The following is an 18,584-nucleotide window of genomic DNA, read 5'->3' on the forward strand; positions in this document are numbered from 1 at the left end:
CAATAAAACCAATCAACCTTGAATTGGCTCCATAGGATGCTGTCACCCTGCCCTGACGGCCACGTTCACACAGCATTACCACACCAGAGGCGCACACACACACACACACATATTGGATAGCTATGACTGTGGAACAGATCGGCACTACGTAAGTCGTTGATAATCGGGAAAAAATATTTTTTATCAAAATATTTTTTATCAAAATATTTTTTATCAAAATATAAATATATGACGACTCCTTGTTCTCTAAATTTACACCACAGACAGACACATCTAACTAAAATCAGGGTGATGAAATGTGTTCCGCAACAATTACTAAACACTTTAATTGTTCAACAAGACTACTGGACATTTCACCCCCCCAAAAACAAAACACTGTGGAATCAATCAATAAATGACAAGTACAAATAGTTAAATAAGGAAAGAAAAGTAAAACCTATAGAGAAAAAATAACATCACAAGTTCCCAAAAGCTTCTTACAAAGCACAGCAGCTGACCAGGTAGCTAATACAGAGCTGGAGATAGACCAGAACCAAAGGTTTCCGTGGCAGCCAGGCGTCGGCTCCGTAGTCCAGTTCTGTGGTGGTTGTCGTTGTCGTAATTCAGAAAGTATTCGGCAGATTATCCCATTTGTACACTCATGTTGCATTACATGGTTTAGCAATAAAGTGGCGGTATAGAGCACAGGGGTCAACAAACTCATATATATATATATATATATATATATATATATATATATATATATATATATATATATATATATATATAACATGCTGGCCCTCTCTGCCTCGGCGACATCATGAAGGACAGTGACGAACATTTACAGCCAACAACAAGTTTGTTTTCTGGAGACGCAGACTGCCTCAGCCTCCGACATGGGACATACAGCAGACGGGGCAGATGGTCGCGTTTGTGTAATACAGCACACGTCACATGTAGAACTCGCTAATGGTGGACGCTTTCTAACTGGTCCGAGTTCTCTGCCACCCTTCCGGGTGCAGGGCTTTGATTTGGTCGAGGGGGAAATATTGGAATAAACTAAATCAGCCTGAACCACTGCATGGATTGATTTGCAATAAACCAGCAGGCCTCTGAAAGCACAGACCAGCAGACCAGTTTCGACATCACAAGAAGGAGCCTACGGCCGACAATACCTGACTACTGACAGTGTTTCATGTCTGGCCCCCAATGTCAAAGTTAATTTAAAGATCAAAGGGGGGGGGGGGCTACATATAAAAGTGAGGTCACAGACCAAGGAAAATAAATAAAAACTTTTAAAACCTCAAATTTCATTTTTTTAGGCTCATTCTTTGTATGTAAAGTTGTCTGTTTTCAAAAGATTTTCAGAAGATTTCACATTAGGTCCCTTTCATTTTGGTAAATACATGACATTTTGATTGGATTTCACAGGCCCTAATGTTACCAAACATTTACCCTAAAATGACAATTTCTCCATTTAACATCAAACGGTGAGAGTCTCCTATGAAGCTGCAGTGAAGATGCATGGAGCTGTAGATTCCTACTGTATAGAGCAGCTCTGACCGTTGGCTTCTTTGGAGCGCAGACGCAGTTTAGCTTTGTAGTTCTCCAGGTAGAGCAGCTGCTTGGAGTTGAACGCTCCGCGGCGCTTACTGACAACGAGAAAGAGACAATGTGCTCAAAACATTTCTTTCTTTCAAACAATTACAGGTGTGTGGGGGGGCAATTACAGGTGTGTGGGGGGGCAATTACAGGGACGGCACTGAATATGGTCCATGCAAAGACGGGGCAGTTGTGAGCACGGTCAAGAAAACAGTAGAATCAGTGGTTTAGTACTCACAGTCTTATGAAGTGCACAGCATCTTCATACTCCATCCCACACTCGATGAGAGCCAGGGCCACCAACACAGGAGCTCTGAGGACAAACGGCAAATAGATGCAAACGTGCAAACATCTGTTTGGACAATAGTCCTGCAGCTCCGTGTGAAGCTCAGACTTCAAAAACATTATTTCAACTCAGTGCAAATTTTACTTTTTATCAAGTTAATGTTAAATGTCACATTGGTCCCCTGTAGCTACAGATCAAAGTGGCACAGCGGTGGCCAGTATTTTACCAATTTGAAAATCTAGTGCCATAGAGCTATAGTGTGCAACACTACTACACTGACAATGATTGCATTTAAACAACAGGTTTTGTGCATATTGGGAGACAAAAACAACATCTGAGAACTAATTGACTTGGGTGCATATTAATATGTGGTAAACACAACACGTTCAAACCTGTGTGTCACACATACTAACCTTCCTAATCCAGCAACGCAGTGCACGGCCACGCAGCTGCCCGGCTCATCTCTAAACTTTGTCTGCAGTAGGTTCAGCCAATCATCAACCACCTGTTCCGGGGGGGCGGAGCCATCGTCAAACGGCCAATCCTGGATCGGACATCAAAACGTTATTTGATCGCATCAATTTGTTAAAAACTTTTTGGTTTTCCTAAACTGACAATCACTTTCGCCATTTTGTAGTGCTGTCCGAATGTATAGTAAAAATAGTTTTCAGTAATAAAGTGGAAGCATTAGAACGCAGTTTATTAATGGTTAATCTTGACCAAACCCTGAGTTGGAGATTGTTGAAAAAGTGGAAACGGGAACCAAAGCTGTTTTGGCAGGTCAATTTTCTTTCAGTTGTGTTTGAATTAAATGTGTTTTATAACAGGGTAGAATTACTGCAGCATGTGTATACATTGTGTATACAAGTGTTGATGTGCTGCACTCTGTTAGTTCTACAGGTTTTTTACGGAGAAAGATAAGCATTTCTCCTTTCTAACACTCCAGTCGGACCATGGTCAGCCGACTGATGCTACGCCATGATTGGTCAGTCGGCATTTGAGAGGTGGGACTTAGCAAGGGATTCAATTATACAGACGCTCTAGTATTGTACAACATTACCTTATTGGATTTAGGATCCGCATTGTATTTTAGACTTTGATAGTAAGAAAATGAGTAGGCGGGATCTGCTGTGCATCCGTGTCACTTACCAGGACTTGAATACCTTCTTGCTCCACAGGTGTCTTGTCATATGTGGCAGCACACACTCTCACCAGAGTGTTTACTCCATATGCCTTCAGGTCCTACACATCAAAAACACCCTTTTAAAATGCAGCATGTCACTTTTGCTTCCTCTATTACTGAAAGAAAATGACTGATGGATATGCATGAATTATTACAAAGTTGCGCTACCTCTATAAACCTTCCGAGTTGTGCATTGGTGGGGTTGTGCGTAATGAGAAATCTCAGGCAGTCATAAGAGATCTCCACTGGAGCCGGTCGGTTCATTTTTAGACCCTCAAGAGGTTTATTGATACAGGAAAAGAAAGGTGAGAACAGTTCTGTGCTTATAATTGAGAAGATAAATAAATAATTCAATAAAAGACAGTCTTCAAACAAATCAAAGGGAAAGTATTTTGATTGTTTAAAATGTGTAAAAGGAAAACTGTTCACAAGCTCAAAAAAAGCGAATAATTTCCCTAACTAATGCATCCATATGAATTATGGGCATAAAAACTGTAACCCTAACACTACTAATAAATAAAAAAACTAAAGACAATACAAATTTCCTGGGATAGAAATATTAGGGGGTTTAAACTGTTCTTGGCAATAAAGAAATAACTCAAATTGGCTTGGTTCAAAATAAATATTAAACTCTAGCAGATTGGAATCAAAAAGACTGGAGCGGACCACCAAAGTTCAGAAGGGGAAAAAAAGTAAAATGAAGACAGAAAAAAAAAGATCTGTCCTTCCTTCCTTTCAAATCTACTAGCCCATTCAGAGAAGACGTGGCCGAATCAGGGTAGAAGCAGAAAAGGAAAAGAGCTGTGAGGAAACTCCTGGGTTAAACCCACAGCCTCTCCCACTCCCCAGGACAGGTGACAGGCTGAAGGTTGGCTTGTCTTCATATGGATTGAACAGGATGGCAGTAAGGACCTATGAGGACATGGAGACGCCATTAAGGTTTCCTACCATATTGATTTTTGTTTTGTGACTTTATTGTGAATATTTTCTTTTTGTGTAGAGATGTTAGTGTGGATAAGAAATGATATCCATGTACCTGTCCATTTTGTAGGCCAACACTGGATAACTTAAATGACTCGCTACATATATGGACATGAACTTACATCAGTATCTCTTCTGATTCAGTGCACCTCTACTCTCTGCTACCCCATAGACATGTGAGTGGTGAAAATGCACCTGAATAAAAGACACGACCAGCCTTGACACACCTGTGCAAATCGACGGCAGTGTTTACGCCTGGCTGGCGTCTCCTCTTCACTTGTCCACAATAAGCAGCAGGTGCTGGGCTTGGCAAAACTCCCCTCCGAGTTTCGCAAACGCCATACATGTGCAGCCTGAGAGAAAGACAGAGAGAGAGAGACAATAGTAGTTTGCAGTGCGTCGCGTAGGCGACTGGTTTGCGAGTCGCGGGCGAGACACTCACTGTGATGAGCGCCGAAGAGGTGGTTCATTGAGCATACACAGGAAAATGTGTCGGCTCCGGGATGTAGACACACCATTGATGATGATGCTGCTTCTCTGGGTCCTGGCTGACAACGGCCCGCTAGCGTGCTGCTAACCTGCTACGTGTGAGAGATGGAGAACGCGTTAATAGTGGTCCAGTGAGCGTTTGCCCGACTTCAAGTAACGTCTGCTAGCCCCCTGCATTGCGCGTTCACGACACCGTTTGGTCACGTGACACACGTGTCCCAACGTGACACATATGTCAGCTAACTAGTAATGTGCTGTACGCTCACAAAGACTGACTCGAATTACCCACCAACCGACTTGTGTGTCTGCTTTACGGAACATACAATATTCCACTTGCGTCTTTACGCTGGAGTTTAGCGTTTTAAGAAAGCGAAGATGTTCCGTTAGCTAGCAAGCTAAACTATACGAATTGACACACTTCATAAACGGACACCGCGCATACATTGCTAGAGGCTAAATGTTTCTAGCTAGCTCGTCATGTAACTATGCCCCGAACAACCACAACCGTATGCTCAGAAACGACAGTGGTCGTTACTGTTAGCTTGGGCTCTCAACGACAGCTACCGTTCGTGTTTATAACACAACGGTTATAACATGCCCAGTTTACGTCAACATTATTCAGAAACTAACGCTAGGTTAGCTCACTTAACGTATCAGCAACGCCATATATAATAATATATTTAACGTTATATATGTATATGTAACGCTATGTATATGTGACATTAGAGGCTCAGCCGCCCGCCAGGTCATGTAAAACCAGGTCAACGACCATGTTCCTAGAATAAACAGCGTTAACACCATGTTAATGCGTTGGCTGGTTTTCAATGACAGCCTAATGACAGCGGGAGATGGAGGTCTCGTGAACGCGGCTAACTTCAGTTACACGGTAGCAACGCTTGCTTGCTAGCTGTATCAAACGCACACGACTGACACAAATAACGTTACTTACAAAACGCAGTTGTTTCACGAAAATCCAGACGTTTCTACTGGCAGAGAAGAGTCTGCGAAGGATACATGTTGAACAGAAGTGTCAAGTTAGCCACGATAAAGAAGACGCCTTTTCCGGTGGCGAGCTTTTCAAAATAAAACTGATAAATTAATTCACCGTGAACTGTATGGAAAATAAAGCCTGACCGTTTTAATTTGTAAGTGCACTTCCGGTACTATTCAGCCTGTCTCCTGCTAATTTATATGACGGTTTTATTTCATCACTTTCTTCACATTATGTTGCTTTATTTCAACAAACAAAAGCCATTTTATTCCTTCCGCAGACAGAGTAAGCGAGGTTTAAAGTAATAAAAAAAGTAAGTCAACTTGAATGGATTGATAGGGTCTCTCTCCTATGTCACATTATTTTATCCAGACATAACTGAACATTCTAACTTCCTAAGTCATATTCACTTCATATACTGTTACCTGTATGATAAAATAAGGCTGTAAGCAGGCACATTGTGACCGTCAAGCAGATGTTGAAGTCATTGCTGCCATCTACAGTTTGCATAAAGTAAACCTAACAAGATATATATTGGCTGTATTAAATAAAATAGTCATCTATCTATCTCTCTATCTCAATCCTATTTAATTAATTTGTATTACATTTATTTAGACTTTATTGACATTACAGTTTCTAAAACCAATGTTGCCAATGCATCATAACACAAAAGTACAAAACAAATTTTAAATAGGATATTTAAATAACCATCTCTCATGTTTCTCAGAAAGGTAATATTTAATCAGACACCGGAATATTTCCTCAATCAGTTACAATATACATGTAACAGACATAACCATCACACAAGGAACGCTAGTTTAGGTCACTTGATACCTCCAACCCCAAGAACAAACCTCTTTAAATGTACAGTTATTTGTCATGCAAAGTTCATTCAAAGTGTTAAATACAGAGTTTGCTGTTTTATTACAAACTGACACGAGCACTGAAGAAAATACTGTAATGTAACTGTTCTCCTCTGTTATAGATTTCAAACTCAAACAATGACTGTAAGTGTCACATGATCTTCATCATTTCTTTATGATCTTGAAGGATTTACTGCAGCATTCTGCTAATGTTCATCTTCATGTTGACCAACACAGACCAGGTGCTAGTCTGAAGTCAAGTGTGTCTAAATACTCGACAAGATCTGTTCATTCAAGAGCAAAAGAACAAAGCACTTTAGTTATTTGTATGTGGATACCGGCTCATATAGGTATCATAGGAAATGAACAAGTGGAAAAATTGAGGAAATGCAAAGACTAGGGATGAGAGGAAGAGATCTGAATGGTAGACTGAAGCGGGGCTCTAGTAATCTGGGAAGAATGTGCTTTACAAACTTCCTGCGAACAGCAGGAGTGATGAGGAATGGTTAATAGTGAGGAACATAGATACTGAGTGTGACCAGTAGATGGCAGTATTGCAACAAAAATGATGCAATCTGCCGTTAAATACAACAGAAGAAGAATAGAAAGGTAACCAAGTCGGCTTGTTAGCCTAATGGTAAGAAACCTGACAGCGGAGAAGATGCATATTGTGGCTTGGTGCTTTTTAACATGTGAGTATTTTTTTGTTTTTTGTTATAAAAGATTAATTTGATTGAAACCAAAGCCTGTAACCTGCTCAGTGAAAAACAAAGACGTCAGTGTTCAAAGTTTGACTTTTTTAAAGTTCTTATCACTGTGACATCTAATGTACTCCGCTTTGTAATTATTCTTTTTTTTTTTTTAACTAAACGAAAGTTTGTCATATAGAGACATGTTTATTTTCGAAGTGGTTTCAATGCATGTTGCCTATTGATAGTGTATTTCAAATGTTAAAATGAGGTTAGTGTTGGTTCTGGTCTTAGTTGGAAACGGGGGCGGGGCCAAACATGGCTGAAAATCTTATTTCAGCTTCCTAAATAAGGAATATACAGGAAGTCAAATAACAGCCACTTCCTGTTAGCTCCGATCTGTAGGCTACTTGTAGTTTCCAGACCTTGTTTGGATATATTTATTTTTGTGTTACATAAATAAGCTTTATTATTATCAACCTCACAATAATAATCTTTAGATTAAACATGAGACTAATAGCTAACAATCATGCGTTAAATATACTATTAAAGGGATTATTGATGTTTATCTTTTGAACAGCGGTGTTCTACTTTGTGCAAGTTTGCCTCGTCAGTTTCAAAGGCCCATATTTGCAGACAGGAGCATTTTGTCACCAAATCTTGCTTCTGGTGATGTATTTTTTTCTTTCTACAGCTTGGAAGTGCATGGAGCATTGACTGCACTGCCTCGCCTTCCTTCCCGTAATCTGACCAAACAACCTGCAGCATCTCGGATGACTGTCGTGTCCCAGATGTAACTGGGTCTTACTGCGAGTACTCTTGGGCAAATGATGTGAGTTACACCAGCTGGTTTTCAGATACATGTATGACTCACAATAAATGATCAGTTACTTGCAGTGTGATAGCTGAGCTTGTTCGGATTAACACAAAACTGTCGCCTCCCCGGTACAGACATGTACATGAGGGTTTTTGTTCTGTGGTTTGTGTAACGGACTGATTTTAAATGTTCCTCTCCACATTGACTTGTGCTTGCTAATCACATTACCAGTAACCCTGAGCTGGTGGTGAATAACAGCATCAACGATCTCATCACCCCGAAAATGCTTTGACATTATCATCTACACACAAAACTGCATCTCAGAGGTAATTCAGAGGTGATTCTACCAATGCAAACAAGTAGTCTTGCACACGGCGAGGCTCATTAGAGAGGCTCTTATTATGCAAAGATATAAGTGATGCGGGGGGGAATAAATAATAGTACAGTAAATAACAAATTATTTTCTGAATTCTCTAAAGTAAACTGTTTTAGTCCAAATAGTGTGTTTTGAAGACTAAAGAGGGTTCAATGTCCCTTGGGAATCGGATAATGGCACCATAGATAAACTTTGATAACATTTGACTACTAAAAACATAGAGCTGAAGATATTGATTTGGAAATGTCGTCTTCCTGACAGTAATGAACTCACTGTTTTGCCCTTTTGTTTCTTCTCTATAGGGGATCCGTCACAGGGTTCACTGTAAGCATAAGTAATCTTTTCCTGTCAGACTTAACTCAACTATTAAATCAATATTAACATTTTCAACATTTTGTTCTGCCATATTTACCTTGTGTCAGATCGTCCCGTCCAGTCCTACCGTCGATTTTAATTGTGAATGTTTTCATACATTTATTTTGAAGGTAAATGTGTGTTTCAATGTATCTACTGTTCTGATGTCGTCTTTTTACAGCCAACTGCACTTTAGTTTTCCTCGTGAAGTCTCAGAAGCAAAAAGGTAGGGACATTATGTTTGTTAATCTGTGTCTCAGATCACATCCTCGGGTAGCCGTCTACTCTGTCGCTTGCTCTTTGTGTTTTGCAGCCCAAGCATGAGATGTGTGTGTATGTATATGTATATATATATATATATATATATATATATATATATTACATTTGGTGAAATGCTTATGCTCTTTAAAGTGTGTACAGCGAATGTAAGGGGGCTACATGGCTCCCTGGTGTCTCAGTTATGCATGCTTGCTAGTGAACTAAAAAAAGAAAATGCCATTTATCACGATGGAGAATTGGACTTTTGAGGTCAAATAAAATTATAAATATATTAACTGTCAAACTCTCTTTCCTCCTGACACAGATTCCTGTTACTGTTGGTGCTATTGTTGGTGCTATTGTTGCTATCCTGCTGGCGGGGCTCCTTTGTGTCTGCCTGTGCTACAAATTCAAAGATAACATTTCCAGGTATCTTCATTCACAGTATATAAAAGGCATGCATTGCACTAATCTAGCGAGGTTTGAATAATGCTTTATATCTATTCATAGGATGTTCAACCGGAGAAGATGCAGAACGGTGACCCGAGGGCAGCTGAAGAGGAGGCGGGGAAGATGTAGAAAGACCTTCTTGTTTTCTTTTTTCTATTTGGAATATATTTATACATGCATACATAAAATAGTTTGCTAATATTCTTCACATGTGGAGTTTGTGTCCCAAAAAAACCCAGTATTTTAACAGTCTCAGACTTTATAATAATAGAACCAGTAATTCTTGGGGCAAAGGAAGCAGGCAGACCTCTGAGGACCAAAGCCAAGTAGCACTGCAGTAACCTCCCCGGGTCCAGCCATGTTCCCCATGTTGTTTTTAACGTGAACCAATAATATTTATATGCCAAAATCGGGCTGCACAGTGGTGTAGGGGCCTGGGTTCTCTGTGGAGTTTGCACGTTCTCCCCATGGCAGCGTGGGTTCCCTCCGGGTTCTCCGGCTTCCTCCCCCAATCCAAAGACATGCAGCTCAGGTTAATTGGACTCTAAATTGCCCGTAGGTGTGAATGGTTGTCCGTCTCTATATGAGCTGTGAGATAGACTGGTGACCTGTCCAGGTGAACCCCGCCTTCGCCCAATGTCAGCTGGGCTTGGCTCCAAATAGGATGAGTGGTTTAAATAATAGTATAGAATATTCAATAAGGATGAGAAATGGATGTGAAACAATGCTTGCGCAACAACGTTGAACATCCCCTCACAAAAAAACAAACATCAAAGCTTTTGAGAGAGTCTAAAAAAAATGGAGCCCATCACCAGCGTCTGCATATGTATCTTGACTTTTATCTTACCTTTAGGCCCATATGCACGAGTTTAAAAAGAGTCTTCATTCTAAACTTGATTACTTCAACAAAACCAGACACTCTAATCTCCTCCGGTCATCTCTCACCACCAAAGGTCTCGGTCTCTGTCAGTAGGTCGTGTGAGTGAGAGCTGTGATGTAGTTTGACTTCAGTATAGCCGATCTCTCCGTTAAGTAACATTAAGTTAACGCTTAACCACACCTGACTTACTGTGATCATTTCATTGAGTTTAAATCTGAAACATACTACAGATTCTCTAATGCTTTTCAAAGCGATCGTTTGCCTCCTCAAAAGAAGCGGAGTGCAAAACGCCATTGAAAATCTCCCTTAAGCAGGATTTTTCATGTTCGACAACACTCAAGTAGAGAAGTCTGTCAACTGCCATGATAATTGTAATGTCTTTCTTTAGTAACCCCTGGTCAGGTCAGCCTGGATCTCTGTGTAGCAGCAGCATTTACACAGTTTAAAAGTGTATGTGTGTGTGTGGGGGGGGGGAGATTATTATGCCTCTGCTTATCTGGCCGTATAAAAGATCTACATGTGTTCTCAACTACTTTATATTTAATGTTACATTTCTGTGTCCTTAGCAGATGACTGCGATGTCTACATGCACAGTATACAATTGACCTGTTCGGCAGATAAGACATCAACCAATCCAGCGCCGCATCAGGGATGCCGCCATGGTTCTCCTGACCACGAGAGAGGAGTGGCCCCTGTAGAAGCACTTGGATTCACATTATCCACTCACAAACCATGGGGGAGCACAAGGTCTAAGGGCCTTTGTTGTGGCTCGGTTGCATCACAAATTGGGTCAAATGAAAAGAATCTAAGAGTTTGATTAAAAAATCTGCCGTAAGGGTAGCAAACATGGCTATTAAAATCACCAAGAATAAGAACTCTGTCATATTATAATGACAGAAAAAAGGCCAGAAGGTTCAAGATTCTGTGATCATAAAAAAAAAAGTTGACATTGTTGGTCATGATGAAAACCTGGAAGATTAAAGACTAATTGGCAGGGGATCTAACATTAAGTAGTCTGAGTTGAGCTTTCAACATTGATGTGTGGACTGTGAGAACATTTGGGTTTTTAATATTTCCTTACAGAGATCCTAAATGGAATAAGGGCAGTGAAACAGACACCTGTCATGGACAGGGCTATAAAATGTATAGAGTGCCTGGGTGCTGGGCAGGGTCTTACCTTCCTATTAGGATGCAGCCTGTCATATTTAAAAAGGTCCCACTTAGTCCAAATATAAATGACTAATAAAACCTGTTCCTTTGTAATGTATGTACCATTATATTCAAACTTAAACCCTTTTAAAAGTAGTGCAACAGAACAGCTGTTTTGTTTGCAGTGTGAGAGGCTGCACTGCCATCTGCTGGCAGTGGTATTGTAAGCGTCTCCTGATCTTTGCGAGTCTTTTTTGCCTCAATAATATGTGTTATCCTTAGATCATACATCCAGCTCATCTTCTCTCTCAGCAGAACAAGTGTGGTTCTGACCTTCTAAGGCTTTTCACCAGCTGTTCTTCACACTGAAATGCTTTTTCAGGCATTTTTCCCTGATATTTTGTTTGATTAGAGTTGTCAACATGAGAATACTAAATGATATGACAACAATGTAGTAGATACACTTTAGTTTAGATATGAACTTGAACAGCCCCCGCCCCCATCTGAGTAAACCCGCGTGTGCACGTTCTTGTATCAAGCACTTGTGCGCGCGGCCGAGAGACCAACGCTCTAACCTAATGAGCAGCGGGTAGTTGGTGTTTTCCTGGCTGACGTTCATCCGGAGGTGAGTCACATTTCGGCAGCGCAATAATGCAAAATGCGGTCGACTCGGGCCGGCGTACCTTTACTCGCCGCTTACAGTTCACCTTTGTACGCCACGTTATTAGTGACTAGTGCTTATGGAGCACACGAGCATTAGCGCCAACCAGCTAGCTGAAGGGTATGAACGTGTGTTAGCTCGCGCCGACAGCCGCCTTCATTGGCGAGTTTATTTTCTAGTTGAACAGAAAGTTGAAGGTGAACATAAAGCGACATTTCTAAATGTGCAACTCCACTAGGTTATGGGTAGCTTGTTTTCTTCCATCCTGTGAGCCACATTTTAAAATATTTGGCATGTAGCTAGCTAATGCTAGCTTACTCCAAATATAATTTAGCTAAATAATTGAGCTAACCTAGTTAGCAGTTTAACTGTTGTGTTCATGTTTGCTTTGTTCACAAAAATAAGGACGTGGTGTCCCTAAATGTAACACATTGTGTCTAACGTTAGCTGTTAACATTAGTAACACTTAATGATATATTATAATAATGCTAGCTCATTTCATTTCTAGCTCGAGGGTTTAACAAATATTAGCTTAATGATATGTATGAGGAGTCTGCTATTTAAGATGCCACATACAAATCTAACGTGGTATACACATATAAAACGCCGTGCCACATTTTATATTCGTGCATTTTAATCACCCTGACTAATTTGGTGTCTTTTGAAACTATTTGCTATTTGTTTATTTTCAAATGTAATATACAAAGCTCGAGCTAACCTTGGCTCGCGACATGAGTTTGTGAAGAACCCGCCGGTGTAGAAAGTGTGAGGCCTCTGTATTGACTTAACTGGGTTTGTAGGGATTTGATCCATTGTTAGTCATTCACTTCTTATTGTTTCTACTTATGTAGGATGATGGATCTAACAAAAAAGATTTTCTTTTTTATTGAAATACTCGATCATGAGCTTTTATTTATTCATATTTTAATTAATAATCAAAATATAATAATTAGTATTACTTTGATTTAACTCCATTAATATGTGTTGCCATATTCTTAATGATGATCTGAAGGTGATTTTTCTTTCTTTTCAACAGACATGGAGACAATAACAAAATTGCCACCAAACAAAATCGTCAATAGGCTTGATCCAGCAATGCCATTGACACCTCAGTCTGTATGTTCGAGGATGATCTTGTGTGAGCAAAAGACCGGTCTCCAACAGAGAGAGTTCACAAATCCTTTTATAAATTTTAAAATAGAATATGTAAATGATTGTTCCAAGAAAAGACCATTGCAGGATTCAAGTTCTGATGATGGATATGAGACTCCAGCAAAAAAGACCTGCAGTTCAAAGGATTTGTCCCCAGACCTTGGGTGTTTCATGGACTACTGCAGCCTGTCCGCAACAGAGGACTTGGTGTCACCTTCTGCCATCTCTATGCTTGCATTGCTAGATAAGGCACACACTATTAGGAGTGACATAAATGAAGTTGCAGGTCCCTTGCTCCAGGATGTGGAATGTGGGCCCTCAACAGAGCCGGGGGTTAACAAGGAGTCAGTACCACACAGTGTGAGGTGTGAGAAGGTCCTCTTAAATCTTGCACCTGCCTTTGACTGTGATGTTGAAGACGCCTTGTGTCTCAATCCCCATAGCAATATAGAGAGCAAAAGTAGCAACACATTTCTACAAAACCTGTCTCTTATTGTAAGTGGGTCAGTGTTGCAGTCTCATAACTCTCATATAGAGGCTTTAGAAGGACATACTGAAGAGGCGTGGGATATTGGTTCCCCCATATTTGAGTCATCCATTTTTCAAACTTCACTTGGCGGAGAGGAAGACACTTTAGAAACTAGTTATGAGACGACATTACCCCTCCAAGTTAAGGTAAGCTGTGCACCAGGAGGTACTGGTAATGTGGTACTGCACAAATGCAGTCATGTTTTTCTTTTTTTTTTCTTTACCGAGTTCAATTGGTACAATATGTAGTGTGCATACTGTATATTCACACACACAACTTGTGTGCTTTTTCAAGGTGAAATCAGTTGTTGTGGATCGCAATCAGCAGACCGCCATCAGTAAAACAGCAGCACCTCCTCTGCTAAAGCCAAGCACAGATGAGAACAGAGGCTCCAGGACTGTCAAACTTGTCAGCAGTGCCGGGATTCAAAGGTACCGTAGTAGCCTCTGTCGTGTCTAGGGGGAGCTGCCCGACCATATAAAACACGATGTGGAAATATTTGGCCATAGCTTAATGATTGTAAGGACAACTTTGTCTATGTTTGATAATAGTCCATTTATTTTTTGTGTCTATAAGCCCATATTTAGGCAATGTTTTATTTTCACTATACTCCTAGATTCTGGTCTGAAGCATAAGATGTCTTATATGGCTGAATTTGGTTAAGTATGCCTGTATAGAGATATTGTCTCTTTCAGGCCGGAGGTCTTTGACAGTGAGCATGACTGGGATCATGGCAAACGGCTGTATGTCCATTCGGTCACCAGACACATGAAAGAGCATCAAGGAGAAAATCGAGGTAGACTGACCTATAATGGAATTTTACATAGCAATACAATGCTTTGATGCATCATTAATGTGGGAATAAGAATAAACGGTACAGATGAAAATCCCATTTGTGTTCCCTAAAGGTGTCATGACTGAGCTGCTGACCCTGATGAACCAGGTGGCTGACCAGAGGCAAGGCACTGATGGAAAACAGTGGCAGCATCCCTCGGATCTCACACGCAGGTACATCATTCTCGTTATTTGTCTTTGTGGTTATGAAGAGGTGTGAATTTAAAATAGTCCTAAGGCAGACCTGTTTTAGCCACTGTGAAATATGTGCCTCTGGATGTATGCTTACTTGTAGGAACTACCAAAAACGGTTCGGAAACGGGCTTCCAAAAATGACCCTCTGTGAATGGCAGTCCCAGAACCGTCCATCATACAAGCGCTTTGCTGAGGTGCCGACATCTTTTCAAAGGAGTCACTGTCCCTAAATTGGGAGCAGATAGTCCTATAAACCAATTGCAGTCAACATGCAGTCCTAATGTATTCAATGTTATACCAGGTACAAATTTAACCTCATATGTTAGTACTTTTCTTCGTTGATCTATGCTGTGTGTTTTGGATTGTCAGTTTTCTCTTGCATGTATGCATGTCCCTCTATTAGAAGATTAATGCATGTTTGTGATGTGGAAATTATGCTTAAGACCAAGCACTCGCGGGTTTCAAGGATGTTAAATTCCTTGCATTCTTTTACTATATTTGAAACTATGCATGTTTTAAAAAGTATTTAAGTATGTTTTGTACTACTGTTTGAAATATTGTAAATTTTTTTGTTTATTGTATTCCCCATTCATGTTTACTAATGTCTGTGATGGAAACCGTGCAGGCATGCACTGACAAGTTTCTTATCTGTTCCGGTTGATTTCTTGCCTCTTGGCCCTATTATATCCTCACATGCTCGTAGAATTGAAAGTTATTCAATTGAACAAATGTGTCAGGCTTATTGGGTTACATTATATTTAGTGTTCCTGCATAGTCCAACCTTGTACAACTTGTCAAGCCGAAATATTGAATATTGAAGTTGGTCTAAGGGTAGAGAAAGATGTGCAAAGAATCATTTATGTAAATGTATTATGTAATCCTGGTAATGTGAGGCGCTTGCATACAAACCTCTAGAGTCATGCAAATGAATATCCCTGCACTTACAACTCAATATCGAGGAAACTGATGCAAATATAGGATTGCTTCTTTTCATGACATGACTGTCAACACAACTTAGCATTTATATTGTGATTTAATACATTTTATATGGGGTAAGGCTTAAATAGTTTGTTTTTTGTGCCCCGCACGGTGTTAGCAGGAAGTGATTGTTTATTAAGGTCAGTTCACCCTAGTCTTACCAACATTTTTCAACCGCACCCTAAATTGTAATGGAAAACATGTGTCCTGACTAATCTGGATAGTACAGACCTCTGGACACTTAACTACTTTTACTATATCTTTTTAGAGTAAAATGTTTTTCACTGAAAAGAGACCCAGAAACGCCTTTTGAGCTCTCAAAAGTAAATTTTATGACCTCCACAAACATAAATCCTCTGTACCTCCCTATTGGGAGGTCAGCAGAAGTCTCGGTGGTTATTTGAAAACCCGAGCAAGAAGAAGCTAAACGCTTGTGTGAACTGACCTTTTTGTAATTGTAGAGCAGCAGTGGCCCCAGAGTACGGTCAGCTGCTTGGAGGAGTATCTGCACTGAAGGTGTCACTAAACCCTGTAAAGCTGGAAAATAAATGTGTAAGTGAAACGGGCGCTGATGAGGTATTCTACTCTAATAAAGCCTGGCGTGTTCGACACCACTGTTGTCCCCCCTCCGTTTACTCTGCCTGCGTTCGAGGGCTGTGCACAGGTACGGGCTGACAGGAGTGACGCCAGGGGGCCCAAATACACAGAACCTTTTCAGCACGGGTCCCGTTTGTTGAATAATGCAGTACTCATAAAGTACTCCTGTCTGTACGGATAGTGGGGCGGCCTCTCCCGGGCCAGCCATCCAGAAGGTGGAGGAGGAGTGTGGACGTCCGCTGAAGGCCTCGTGACGCTCGCCACGTCGGACTTTAGCGCACGTGCAGTCTGCAGTGCGTCTAACAACCTTCCGCCCCTCCAGGCCCAACTCCTTTGTTGTGGTTATGTGTGCTCTTGACAGTTGAAGCCTGCATGAGGTTCACATGTATTATTCACTAAGAATTTCACCACTGACCTTTTTTTTTTTATATATATTTTTTTTTTGTCCAGAAATTTTGGTCACTCATGTTTTAGTTTTGAATGTCGCTACTTATTGTTAACAATTTTAAGATCAAACAGACTTAAGTGTGAAATAGTAGGTATTTTGTATTTTATTGAAGCATACACAAGTAAGCATACACCATTTGTGACCTTGTGCACAATAGTTGAACCATGCTAGCCCTCGTTAAGCGATGACTCCTGTACACTTCATACAATTAATATAAACATGGCATTAATAAAGCAGTTCATTTTTCCAAACCATGCTTCTTTGCGGATGTCATTCCTATTTCAAAAACCCGAAAATGAAATGATGTGTTCAGTTTCCAGCCGTCTTTGTGGTCTAATACAAAATAAACAGTCTGTTGTTTTGAAAAGAAATCCAGTGCGCTTTTACTGCCCTGTGGTCTTGCCGCAAGGCAATCCTCCATGACTGATACTGTGCGTGCACTATTTTTCAGGCGTCGTTTCGTAAACCACCGCAGGGCTCGAGGGGAATGTTGAATGTTTCCAGTCTTCCTTAATCCAGAGGGATTATGGCAAAAGGTCAACCGGTGTACTCTTAACCCGGTCTAACCGGGGGGCTGTCCCAATGGCTGTCAATATCTTTAGTTTTATTTAATAGTGGCAACAGTTGATGGACTCTTAATGAGATATATGTCTTACCCCCCCACGGTCACCATCTAACGGAGGCTGTGTGTCCTCTTAAAGTTGGGCATTTTTTTTAACAAATACACTTTTGATGTGATGGAGAATTGGATGCGAGGAGGCGCTCTACAAGAAAGTGAATAGACGTGTTTCGCAGTGATCAATTTAAACCGACACAAACTGGCGCCCACCGGAGGTGTTGAGCTTCCCCTCTTATCCAGGGAGCAGAAGGAGAGTGAGGTGGGGTGTGATGGAAGCCACTGCATTAGTCATCATCATCCCCGCTCCGCTGAACCGCAGCCTGCCCCGCTCCAACACGGGAGTGTGTTGGTCTTGAGTTTACAATCAAGTGACGCGCCAGAGTGAGAGAGCCAAGAGTTGCTGATGTGTTTATCATTTCTCCATTATGTGTTATTGGACATAAAAACAGTGCAACGGCGTCACGCAATAGAAATAGAACAGTAGAGGAGTGCGATGGAAAACAAGGACTTGTGTAGCAGTGTATTGACAAAAACAAGTGCCTACATTTCCAACAGTAGTGGTACCCTTTTACTTTAGGATTCTATACATTTTTCCACACAAGTCATATTTTGTGAAGGCTCCCTAAGCTGACACCACCAAACAAGAATGAAATATAAAATGTGTTTACAATGTTAACCATTTCCTCCGGCTTTTTCAAACTTACCTCAGCTCGGCTCTACATGTCGTCCGTAATATCTCTTTTAACTTCGCACACATATTTGAATTTTATGTGAAAGCTTACGAATATGACACAAATGTGAACTACAGGGCCTTCCATCCTACTAGGTAAATCATAGGATATAATTTGTGTTTAAGGCAGTACTACTGAGTTTGAATCAGCCCTCAAATGCATCATTTGCTTTCTTAAAACAAATTCCATGAAAAGTTTAGTTATTTTGTCAATGCTCCCCATCAGTTACTACAACGGCGCCGAAAGACCTTGCTCTGAATGTTCAGGAGAGGGATCACCTGCAGGCGAGGCTCAGGATTAATCTCCCCACCCCTTTGATGTGCATCTGTCAGAACACTGCATGCTGGGAGGTCGAGTTTTGGACGTAAACAGGCTCCCAAGTTTGAGGCCTTGCTTCCAGGCTTCACTGAAGGATGTTATTGCTGATGTAATGAGGGATCTCTGTAGAGGCCACTTCTCCGTAGACGTCCTTAGAGTCCGGCCCCCCTTTTTT

At 40.8% G+C, this 18,584-nt stretch overlaps 2 protein-coding genes and 1 long non-coding RNA gene across 7 annotated transcripts; 2 read left to right on the forward strand and 1 right to left on the reverse strand.

Moving 5' to 3' along the window:
* Window positions 1-767: 767 nt before the first annotated feature.
* LOC117725231 (protein tyrosine phosphatase type IVA 2-like) lies at window positions 768-5,584 on the reverse strand. Of its 5 annotated transcripts, none has more exons than XM_034525268.1 (8): window positions 5,470-5,584; window positions 4,547-4,612; window positions 4,259-4,384; window positions 3,219-3,962; window positions 3,017-3,109; window positions 2,281-2,411; window positions 1,820-1,894; window positions 768-1,631 (listed from the first exon to the last, which is right to left on the reverse strand). In XM_034525268.1, exons 4-8 carry the CDS (start codon window positions 3,312-3,314, stop codon window positions 1,520-1,522), a joined length of 507 nt encoding a protein of 168 aa, XP_034381159.1. In that variant the 5' UTR covers window positions 3,315-3,962; window positions 4,259-4,384; window positions 4,547-4,612; window positions 5,470-5,584; the 3' UTR covers window positions 768-1,519. The 5 variants fall into 5 exon arrangements, with proteins under 5 accessions (XP_034381159.1, XP_034381156.1, XP_034381157.1 ...); XM_034525265.1 differs by having other exon boundaries at window positions 4,474-4,612; XM_034525266.1 differs by having other exon boundaries at window positions 4,227-4,384; window positions 4,474-4,612.
* A 1,381-nt stretch (window positions 5,585-6,965) lies between these two features.
* On the forward strand, window positions 6,966-9,732 carry LOC117725123. Its single transcript, XR_004608905.1, has 7 exons — window positions 6,966-7,066; window positions 7,758-7,895; window positions 8,112-8,206; window positions 8,559-8,580; window positions 8,792-8,836; window positions 9,194-9,297; window positions 9,379-9,732. It is a non-coding gene; the product is annotated as an uncharacterized LOC117725123 (long non-coding RNA).
* A 4,640-nt stretch (window positions 9,733-14,372) lies between these two features.
* On the forward strand, window positions 14,373-14,984 carry LOC117725252 (S100P-binding protein-like). The gene is made up of 3 exons (XM_034525311.1): window positions 14,373-14,485; window positions 14,598-14,697; window positions 14,819-14,984. The coding sequence occupies exons 1-3, from the start codon at window positions 14,458-14,460 to the stop codon at window positions 14,946-14,948; spliced, it is 258 nt and encodes an 85-aa protein (XP_034381202.1). The 5' UTR covers window positions 14,373-14,457; the 3' UTR covers window positions 14,949-14,984.
* Window positions 14,985-18,584: the final 3,600 nt, after the last annotated feature.

The sequence above is a fragment of the Cyclopterus lumpus genome, chromosome 22 (assembly GCF_009769545.1).
Source record: "Cyclopterus lumpus isolate fCycLum1 chromosome 22, fCycLum1.pri, whole genome shotgun sequence".
NCBI classification, from domain to species: Eukaryota; Metazoa; Chordata; class Actinopteri; order Perciformes; family Cyclopteridae; genus Cyclopterus; species Cyclopterus lumpus.

Bases quoted from the DNA above. Each gene is read 5' to 3' on its own strand.
- LOC117725252 (XM_034525311.1), top strand. From the start codon at position 14,458: ATGAAAGAGCATCAAGGAGAAAATCGAG. The intron at 14,486-14,597 runs GTAGACTGACCT...TGTTCCCTAAAG, and splicing joins GCATCAAGGAGAAAATCGAG to GTGTCATGACTGAGCTGCTG. The intron at 14,698-14,818 runs GTACATCATTCT...GCTTACTTGTAG, and splicing joins CCCTCGGATCTCACACGCAG to GAACTACCAAAAACGGTTCG.
- LOC117725231 (XM_034525268.1), bottom strand. From the start codon at position 3,314: ATGAACCGACCGGCTCCAGTGGAGATCTCTTATGACTGCCTGAGATTT. The intron at 1,895-2,280 runs GTTAGTATGTGT...GTTTGTCCTCAG, and splicing joins TGCGTTGCTGGATTAGGAAG to AGCTCCTGTGTTGGTGGCCC. The intron at 1,632-1,819 runs GTGAGTACTAAA...TCTCGTTGTCAG, and splicing joins GCTGTGCACTTCATAAGACT to TAAGCGCCGCGGAGCGTTCA.